This window comes from Aedes albopictus, chromosome 1, assembly GCF_035046485.1.
Source record: "Aedes albopictus strain Foshan chromosome 1, AalbF5, whole genome shotgun sequence".
Taxonomy (NCBI): Eukaryota; Metazoa; Arthropoda; class Insecta; order Diptera; family Culicidae; genus Aedes; species Aedes albopictus.
This window is the reverse complement of record NC_085136.1, coordinates 164,541,647-164,551,938: the sequence shown is the minus strand read 5'-3', so window position 1 is coordinate 164,551,938 and position 10,292 is coordinate 164,541,647. Positions and strand designations below refer to the sequence as shown.

The 10,292-nt window shown below is 42.6% G+C and overlaps 1 protein-coding gene across 1 annotated transcript; it reads left to right on the top strand.

The window, feature by feature from the left end:
- The first annotated feature begins 2,741 nt into the window (after positions 1-2,741).
- On the top strand, positions 2,742-7,793 carry LOC134285250 (uncharacterized). Its single transcript, XM_062845729.1, has 2 exons — positions 2,742-3,269; positions 3,330-7,793. The coding sequence occupies exon 2, from the start codon at positions 4,897-4,899 to the stop codon at positions 7,216-7,218; it is 2,322 nt and encodes a 773-aa protein (XP_062701713.1). The 5' UTR covers positions 2,742-3,269; positions 3,330-4,896; the 3' UTR covers positions 7,219-7,793.
- Positions 7,794-10,292: the final 2,499 nt, after the last annotated feature.

Genomic DNA, 10,292 nt, shown 5'->3' with positions numbered 1-10,292 from the left:
TCCAGCAGTCCTCCAGAGGGGCCACATCCCACATCAAGCACACCCTCGTGCGGCAACGCTGCCTCGTAACTCTGCGCGTATGCGGTGGCGACATTCAGTTGCTTCAGTCGCTCAAGATCGTACCGAGGCGGTCGCTGGTACCGTAACCATTGGCGTAACTAGAGGGGGGGCCTGGGGGGCCAGGCCCCCCTCCCAGAATCCGCCAGCCCCCCCCCCCCCAGGAATTTTTCATGACTTTATGTATAGAAATTAGAAAAAAAAAAAATCTGAGAGCCACTGTCTTAATGATAAACATAGATTAATAAAAGACATTGATTTGGCATAATATGCGTTTGAATTGATAGTTATTGGAGACTATTCTTAACTTGTCATATTTTACAAGATCATTGTCCAAAATGAACTATGTGATTGACTCTATTAGTTTTGTTTGGAAATATGATACCAGAAATATGAACTATAATTACATATATAAATAGCAATTCTTTGTACGACTTCTTTTTTAAATCGCCGAATAATGAAATCTTAAGTTTTCAAAGGAATTATTTTATGGGTATCCCAAAGAAGTTCTGAAATTTCTAGCAGCATCACAGAATAATATTGTTAAATGCTTGGCTAAATGCTTCCTTGTGGAATTCAAGTATCATGAGGAAAAAAACTATGTTAGAATTTGAAATGGAATACAGCAGAAGTTTTTGGAGCCCAGAGAAAATAGATGTCACATTATAAAAGACCCATACAGCTGAAGCATAAACGCGAGTGCATTCATTGATACCATGCTGAAGGTGATTTCTAGTCGATAACTATAAATTTCATTGACTTTCTTGGGCATCGAGTATTTGCGTGTCTATCAAAGAATGCACAAATTCAAATGTTCATTGAAGAAGGTCTAATATTTTTCATCGTTCTCATTAACCTCTAAGCGATTCAGGCGTTATCCTAGTTTAGACGTTACGCCAAAAAGAAGAGAGGGTTGGATTGAGCAGCCTCAACAAATTGATACCAACTACCTTTTATAACTAAACGTAACACGATGAAATTGGAAATAATAACATTTTGTTCTTGAAAAGCATTACTGCACTATCCAGCATTCACGCTGTTGTATTTTGTACATTACGTTAAAAAAAACCTCACCTATCCTATACAAACCAGTGTAGTGCTGGTAGCGGTGATCAATTTCTGGTTTTCCCATATGAACCTCCACACATACTTCAGACGAATTTAGCACCGCCCAATTGTGAATGACTTTAGCTGAAAATCAGAACGAACCGAAAGGGTGCCCATCGAACTTTTTGAGATGTAATTATCCCATATATGCTTGAGGTGTCCTAGTAAGAATCTCTGCAGGGAATCCATGGAGAAATTCTTGAAGAATTTCTTGGAAGTATTTTCGGCGAAAAATTCTGGAATTCCCCTGGAGGAATTCCTCGACAGTTCCTGGGAGAATTCTGAAAGAATCTTCTCTGGAAGAATTCCTGAAGGATTACCTGGAGAAATGTCCGAAAGCGCTTCTAGCATGTAAGTACTTATATATTTGTGACTAGGGGTCGCAGTACCGGCCACTTTTGGTGAGTACCGGCATTTCGGTATAGGAGCTTACAATACCGGTAGTACCGGTAAAATACCGGTACTGGGATTTATTTTCACTAAAATGAAGAATAACCTATTGCACAGAAAATCTACAATTTCCAGTTGAATTCCGGTTTTTAGGGATGTCATATAAGCTAACCAGAAAATACTTAATTAACAAACAATATAGGGTCTTGTACCATTTGGGCAGGTGTACCTATTTTGGGCACTTGCCGCTATAACTAAGTCAATTTACAATCGATTGATTTCAATTTTTGTACAGAGTACAAAAGAGTATCTAACTCTGTACAAAAATTCAATTCAATCGGTTTTCAATTGACTTAGTTATAGCGGCAAGTGCTCAAAATAGATACACCTGCCCAAATGGTACAAGACCCTAGATAGACAAAAAAAAGAAAGAAATGAGCCGTGTGAAACTGTTTTTGGATCTATTTTTAAGGCGATACTGGGAGCATTTCCTCATTTTTTGGTTTTTGATTTTAAGTTAAATAACGAAGCAATATTCTTAAAATCGGTTTTCGTACACATGTAGAGTATGGATCAAGGTATCTCTAATTTCTTTCTTGGTGGTAATTGTATTTTTGTAGAAACCATTTTTATGTAAAATTTTGTTCAAAAATGGTTTCTGCAAAAACGAAAAACATTTTTCATCAGAAAAAAAATCGGGATATACCTTGATCCACCCTGATCCATACTCCATACTCCAAGAAGTGTAAGAAAACCGATTTTGAAAATATTGCTTCGTTATTTAATAAGAAATGAAAAAAAAAGCAAAAAAAATGGATCCAGTTTCTCCTTAATTTTTCAGGATGCGCGCCATCGAGCAGCTAAAACTGCACCGCGCTCGCGCTGTGTACGACGAGCAAGGTTTTTTGGTAGTGTTGTACTTTTTACAACGGCGCGCGCGCTGAAGGGTTAAGCTTCTGCGCAGTTTCACAGGCAGTATCTTGGTCAGTCTACAATAAATCAGGAACAACTTTACATGTACCCAAATCAGATTTGCAAGGTGAAGACAGAAGAAGTTTTAACTGATTTTTCCTTGATGTTGCTAGCAACGGATCCTAAAAACTGAATAAATAACAAGAACCCCTAATCTAACAGGTTTTATTCTAAGCTAGTTGATCTATTTTCAAAATTCAACGTATATTGAACTTGTAACCCTATTTAATGTTCATTGTTGTATTTTATTACACTCGGGAATGAAAGGCGTTTCATGCCATATGTCTAGAAACATTCAAGCCACCTATGTTTGGATAGAAGAAACCCTCTAAAATAACTTGGTATGAGATTATATCATTATAGCAATCGTGTCGAGCAATGCACATAAGAATGCATAACCGTAGGCGAATAAACCAAATTAATATTTAAAAACGGTAAGTCGTGGAAATTTCCACCTAGGAAAGCCTGCAATGCAGATAATGTACCACCAATGAAAATTAAACTTCTAGATGAGGTTTCTCTCTCCAAAACTGACCTCTAAAAAAAGACAATAGTACGCACTTGTACACGATGAGGTAGTTATTGCGTCTTAATTTTTTAGCTCGACCCAATTCGTCTCGCGCTCGTCCTATCATTACTGGTGGAGTGCTCAGATCGATAAGATCAGTTATAGCGTGATTTCAAATCTATTTGAATCAAGTTGAAAGTTTAATCATTTGTGTCTTTCTCGAACTAAAGTCGAAGTAAGTTCGCGATTAGAGTGTAACTTCAAATTAAAATTACATTTTATGTTCATTTTATAGTGAATTTGGTGAGTTAACTAAAATAGTTAAGGAAAAGCTTGAGAATTGTGAATAATTTGAAGAAACCGATCAGGTAAGCTGGTGAGCAATTGGACTTGAGTGAACACTAAATTTTGAACACGTTGAACAGGCCTAGCCCGAAAACGTGGGCGGTTTATCTGGGGTTATCCCGGGTGGATTTTCCCAACCGAAGCCAAGACGTGATCCAGTGGCCGATCATCCAACCGTTCGTCCGTTGATCGAACGCCACGTGCTCGATTGTGGTGAAAACCAAGCCGAGGAACTCGAAACATATCAAGGCGTGGAAGCGAGCTACGCATCAACCGCTCGAAAGCTCCACCAGGACCGGGGACGCATTCACCCCGTATCGGCCCACGCACGAGTTGGCTTTTACGGGACGTTGTTGGAGGCAACCACGTGTTTCGCCAAGCTGGTTCGTCGCATCGGTGTCTCGTCGACCATCTACGAGGACTTGCTCGAATCGTCCGACGTGGGAGCCGCCTTTCGCCGAAGAATAAGGTCAGACCATATAATTTGAATACGATTGCGCAACGTATAAACTAGTGTACTCGAATATTTAAATCAGCTCGAACCGCCTATTTGACGAGCTCGATTGTGACGTCACGGTCCGTAGCCAGTTTGTTCTGATTAAGAATAAACCTGAAAAGTAGGAATAATTAGAAACGAATGGATTGTAAAGCTCATTAAATTTGCTTTAATTTTTTATTTGAATTTCGTTGATTTTGAGAATAAAGTTTACTTCGAGTTTAGTAATCTCTTCACCAGACCGTGGTCGTCATTTGAAGATTCAAACGAGTTTGTTTGAGCTTAAAGTTACTCGAATCACTACCGATCAGTCCTGGAGAGTCCTCCAATATAATAGCTTTTTCTTTTTTTAATTTTTCTTTAGTTTTTTTTTAATTGGTTTGGTTTATTTGCGTCGCGTCGTTTGGGTCAAAGTTGGGATAAGAAGTTCTGCTAAACTGTTTGGCCTGCCCTGAGCAGGAGATCTCATACCGGGTTTTTGAAAAGAGGTAACGGTCCTTCTAGATGAGGGTGGCGCTTAAGCCGTTATCTTCGTGAACAGAGCGAATTGTTACAATTTTGGCGCCCAACGTGGGGCTCGAAAAACAGTTAGTAGATTTTTTTCAATTGGACTTTGTCCGAGGAACACTTAGTAGATTTCAATAGGGTTTTTGCTAAAGCACGATTCTTACTAATTTTCAGTATTGGTTGGGTTGAGTTAGATAAAGTAAGTTGAGTTTTAGTTTAGTTAGGATTAAGGTTCTCCTTTCGAAAGTTTTCGGAATTGGTATTGAAATTCAAGTTTGATTTTGTGCTTACAACTATCCTTTTGAATTGAATTTGATTAGTTTTCTTTTGTAGTTTTAATCTTCGGTCAATCAGTCAAAGTTTGTTTATCAATCAGTCTCAATATAACGTTTTTTTTCTCATAATCTTCATATAAACCGGTAGTGAATTTGAAGTGTTTGAATCTAAGCGAGTGTTTTTGTGTATTTTCTTATTCGGTTTTTTTTTCCTTTCTATCGCGTAACTTGGAGTGAAAATGAATTATTATCATATTAATGAACAGTGCTTGGAGGAGGACGAAGTTAACTACGAGTTGCGAATTCGTGGTTTCGCTATCGAAGGCCCGTTGGAAACACGGCGGCGCGCTTTGCGGCGTATGTTGCGGGAGAGTGAAACGACACAGGTGAAGAATACCTGGTATTCGATTGAGGATGAGTATGTGGGCATTCCGGTGAAGCTTCAGCAAATCGAGCTGGCAATCCGGAATCGAGTAGGTCAAGGCTGTTTGTCGCGATTGGTACACCTGCACAAACGAGTTCGCCGATATCAGGTCAACAGTGTTGAACAACAGGAAAAGAAGAGGATGCTGTTGAGTGCAGTGACGCAGATGGCTCTTCAGTATTTTGGAGTGAACTTGGATATTCTCGCACAAGCCGTACCCGTGATGACTCTGGTGACAGGACCAGAGGAGGCGAATGCTCCGTCAGTGCCAGACGGCCCAGTTGCCATGACCAGAGCTGAAGGTGGAGTAGGGGCGAATACGGCGCACCAGTCGCTGCGCGATGATTTGATAGTGTTTTCGCCATATCCGAACGATGGTGCGGGAATGGAGTCCAGGCGACATACTTTTCCGGTAACTATTAACCAGGCTGCCAGATTGGATATGCTGCAACCGATTGTGGCGCCGCAACCTCAGCGAGCAAGCGCACCGGAGGACGGTGAGCCGAATGGAGATCCGGGAACACCGCAGTTTAGAAAAACAGTCCAAGTGCAGTTGAATCGTCGACCGTCAACTCAAGGTCCCGCCTCAGTACCGATGAGCGGAGTAGCCTTTCAGGTGAATCCGTTCGATCGACCCGCTGGTGTTGAGCGCGGTCAGGAACCCGTCAATCACCATCAGGACGAGCTCCTAGGGAAGGGCCACCCCAAACGTAATTTTTCACCGGACTTGGAAGATGGAACTTCGTACTATGGATCACTGGACACGTCCTCGTTGAACCGTCAAGTTCGAGCTGAAAATAAAGTGGCATCCAATGAGTTTGTGCGTGTGTCTGAGATGGAGGCGTATATCAAGAATTGTATTGGACAAATGACTCGTGAAATCGTGGACAATCTTACGGACCGGTTTACTCACGTTGGTTTGATGGAACCAAAGCAAGCGGAAGGGCTTAGAACCGAACCGATCGGTCGGACATTTCCCGCTGCACCAGTCCTGACTGGACAAGGATTTCAATCAGAGAATAGGGGGAAGGAAGTGAATTTTCCCTCCGGAATGTTTTCCCAACTTCCGAATTCGTCAATGAGCTTCAAGCAACCGCAGTTGCAACCGACTGTTTCTCCAGAACCGTTTCCGAACCCGTACCGTAGGAGTGACATCTCACCAGATCAGCCGAGACTTCAACCTTTGACCCAATCAGGCTTGCTGGGACCGTTTGGAACAGGAAACTTGATGGGAAGTCAGTTGAATCAGACTTCGTACATGCGACAGCGTCTACCGCACCAGACCTGTAACATTATTGAAAAATGGCCGAAGTTTTCAGGAGAGGGAAATGCGGTGCCCGTGGTAGATTTTTTGCGACAAATCGAGATCCTTAGCCGTTCATATCAGGTATCCCAAGAGGAGCTACGAGTGCATGCCCATATGTTGTTCAAAGGGGATGCCTACGTATGGTTTACCGCGTACGACGACAAGATGGACTCTTGGGATAGACTGGTAACAATGTTGAAGATGCGGTATGACAATCCGAACCGGGATAAATCCATTCGCGAAGACATGAGGAATAGGAAACAGAAACCGAGTGAACCTTTCAGCGCATACTTGACCGACATTGAGGCCATGTCGCAAAGGTTGATTCGAAAAATGTCGGATGCTGAAAAGTTTGACTTGGTGATGGATAACTTGAAGCTTTCGTACCGACGAAGACTTGCATTGCAGCCGATACAGTCACTCGATCATCTGGCGCAACTTTGCTACCAGTTTGACTCGCTGGAAAGTAACATGTACCTAACGCGAACTGTAACGAAGCCTGTGGTACTGAACCAAATTTTTGCAGAGGACGAATTGGAGGATTTAGAAGAAGTTGCAGAGGAAGACGATCCGACAGTGATGGCTCTGCGACCGAAGATGTCTCGGAAGGATAGCAACAAGTTCCCGGGACCCAACATGGCTTCAGAACAACAATCAACGGACCAACCGTTATGCTGGAACTGCAGAAGTCTGGGTCATATGTGGAGAGAATGTACCCAACGGAAAACACTCTTCTGTCATATCTGCGGTCACACTAATACTACTGCCTACCAATGTCCTCAGAAACATAATCTCAAACCGCGTGAGACGAGCGATTCAAAAAACGAGTGAATACGGTAGTTTTCAGGGACCAAGCTACCGATGATAGTGAGTCTAGGGTTCCTTGTCAAAATTTTCGTTATTTCAATCAGAATTACAACATAAATACATGTTTTCGAAGGTGTCCACATTTGTTTGTTAAAATTTTTGAAGAAGAAGTAGAAGGTCTTGCCGATACTGGCGCCGGAGTATCAATAATAAGCTCCGTGGATTTAATACATAAGCTAGGATTACCGGTTAATAAATGTAATGTTACAATTAGGACCGCGGACAGTACACCTTATTCTTGTTTAGGGTATGTAAATGTACCCTTTACCTATGAGTCTAAAACTCGAATTATTCCAACCATTATAGTTCCCGAGGTATCGAAGAAACTTATTTTAGGAATGGACTTTTTAAATGCGTTCAATTTTCGTTTGATGATACCTCCAGGGCAAATTGAGGACGAAACTAATCAATGCAATTCAATTGAGATTATGATGGTAGAAGAGTATTTCGGAGAAGATGACCAAGCAGTGTGTTTCCAAATTCATCCTGAACCCGAGGAGCAGCAGCTAGGTAGCCATACCGAAGAGGACGAAAGTTTGGATATGCCGACTATAGAGCTTCCGGAAAACTCCCTAAAGATTCCCGAAGATTTAGACACTGAACACCAGCTTTCGGACGTGCAAAAGCAGGAACTATTTGAAGCAGTGCAAAATCTTCCCGCTACGGCAGAAGGACAACTAGGGCGGACTAAGGTTTTGGAACACTCCATAGAGTTACTACCTGGATCTACTCCCAAGAAGATGGCCTCATACCGGTGGTCTCCGGTGGTGGAAAAAGTAATAAACGAAGAAGTGGACCGGATGCTACGACTTGGAGTGATTGAGGAATGTACAGGACCGGTTGACTTTCTGAATCCGTTACTGCCCGTTAAAAAGGCGAATGGCAAATGGAGAATCTGCCTCGATTCACGAAGATTGAACTCGTGCACAAAACGTGATGACTACCCTTTTCCGAATATGGTCGGAATTCTACAGCGAATTCAGCGATCCACCTATTTCTCCGTGATAGACCTTTCTGAGTCCTACTACCAGGTAGGCTTAGACAAAAGTTCAACTGATAAGACCGCGTTCCGTACAAATAAGGGCCTGTACAAGTTCGTCGTGATGCCGTTCGGACTCACGAACGCTCCCGCGACCATGGCGCGACTCATGAGAAAGGTCCTAGGAAGTGACCTGGAGCCGTTTGTGTATGTTTATCTGGACGATATAATAATTACGTCCAGATCATTCGAACATCACTGCCAGTTAATCCGAATCGTCGCTAAACGCCTCAAAGAAGCCGGACTCACAATAAACCTTCAAAAATCTAAATTCTGCCAGCGTCAAATTCGATATTTAGGATACGTTTTGTCAGAGAGTGGACTTTCCATGGATGCAGCTAAAATTGAACCCATTGTGAACTATGCTCAACCCAAATCGGTTAAGGATGTACGACGCCTTTTAGGACTTGCTGGTTTTTACCAAAAATTTATACAGAATTACTCCGAAATAACTACTCCAATTACCAATTTGCTCAAAAAAGGGCGAAAACAGTTCAGTTGGACGAAAGAAGCCGACCTGGCCTTTATTAAGCTGAAGGAAGCCCTAATATCCGCTCCCATTTTGGCTAATCCAGATTTTGGATTACCATTTATCATCGAGACTGATAGCTCGGATGTGGCAATCGGCGCTGTACTGGTTCAAATACAAGGAGGAGAGAGACGGTCGATCGCCTACTTTTCAAAAAAACTCTCAAGCACCCAGCGTCGATACAGCGCAACCGAAAGAGAATGTTTGGCCGTATTACTGAGCATAGAAAACTTCAAACATTTTGTTGAAGGTTCTAAGTTCATTATTCAGACCGACGCGATGAGCTTAACGTTCTTGCGTACGATGTCGATTGAGTCTAAGTCGCCACGCATTGCAAGATGGGCATTAAAACTGGCCAAATATGATCTCTCGTTGCAATACAAAAAAGGAACGGAAAATATTCCCGCTGACGCTTTGTCTCGCGCAGTTGAAGTCGTGGATGTTTTTGGATTGGATCCTTACGTCGATGGTCTTAAGTCCCAAATAGAACGGTTTCCGGATAAATTTAAGGATTTCAAAATCGTCGAAGGTAGAGTCTACAAATTCATCACCAACGGTTCGATTGCAGATGATCCAGTATTTCGTTGGAAATATGTCGTGCCGCTGTGCGAACGTCGCGAAACAATCAAGAAAGTACACGAAGAAGCGCATCTGGGATACCTCAAGACTCTGTGCAAGGTCAGAGAACGCTTTTATTGGCCTCGAATGTCCAGCGACATTAAACGGTTTTGCTACGCTTGCGAGGTGTGCCGGGAATCTAAAACGCCTAATATCAACGTTAGGCCACCGTGTGGAAAGCCTAAGGAGTGCTCCAGACCATGGGAAGTAGTTTCGTTAGACTTCCTTGGCCCTTACCCGCGATCTAAACATGGAAACGTTTGGGTCTTGGTTGTAAGCGACTTCTTCTCCAAATTTGTGTTAACACAATGTATGAGAACCGCAACTGCCCCTGCAGTCTGCCTTTTTCTCGAAACTATGGTGTTCACCTTGTTCGGTGCACCTTCTGTGTTGATATCCGATAACGCACAGGTATTTAAGTCGAGCCTATTCCTAAAACTGCTCGATAAATACCAAGTTACTCATTGGTTGCTACCCGTGTATCACCCCGCACCTAACCCAACGGAGCGCGTTAACCGCGTGATTGTCACGGCAATCAGGTGTGCGCTAAACAAGCAATTGTCTCATAAAACCTGGGACGAGTCGATTCCTAACATTGCAATGGCGATACGCACAAGTGTACACGAAAGCACCGGATTCAGTCCGTATTTCCTAAATTTCGGTCGTCATATGGTCAGCAGTGGGAAAGAGTACGATCATCTAAGAAATCTGGCTCCAAATGAAGACTACGACCCTACGAAAATGAGCGAGGACATGAAAAAACTCTACGAGGTTGTACGTTTGAATCTCCATCGAGCTTACGAAAGGTATTCGCGGCCCTATAACCTTCGTTCTAACGCGCGACATCATTTC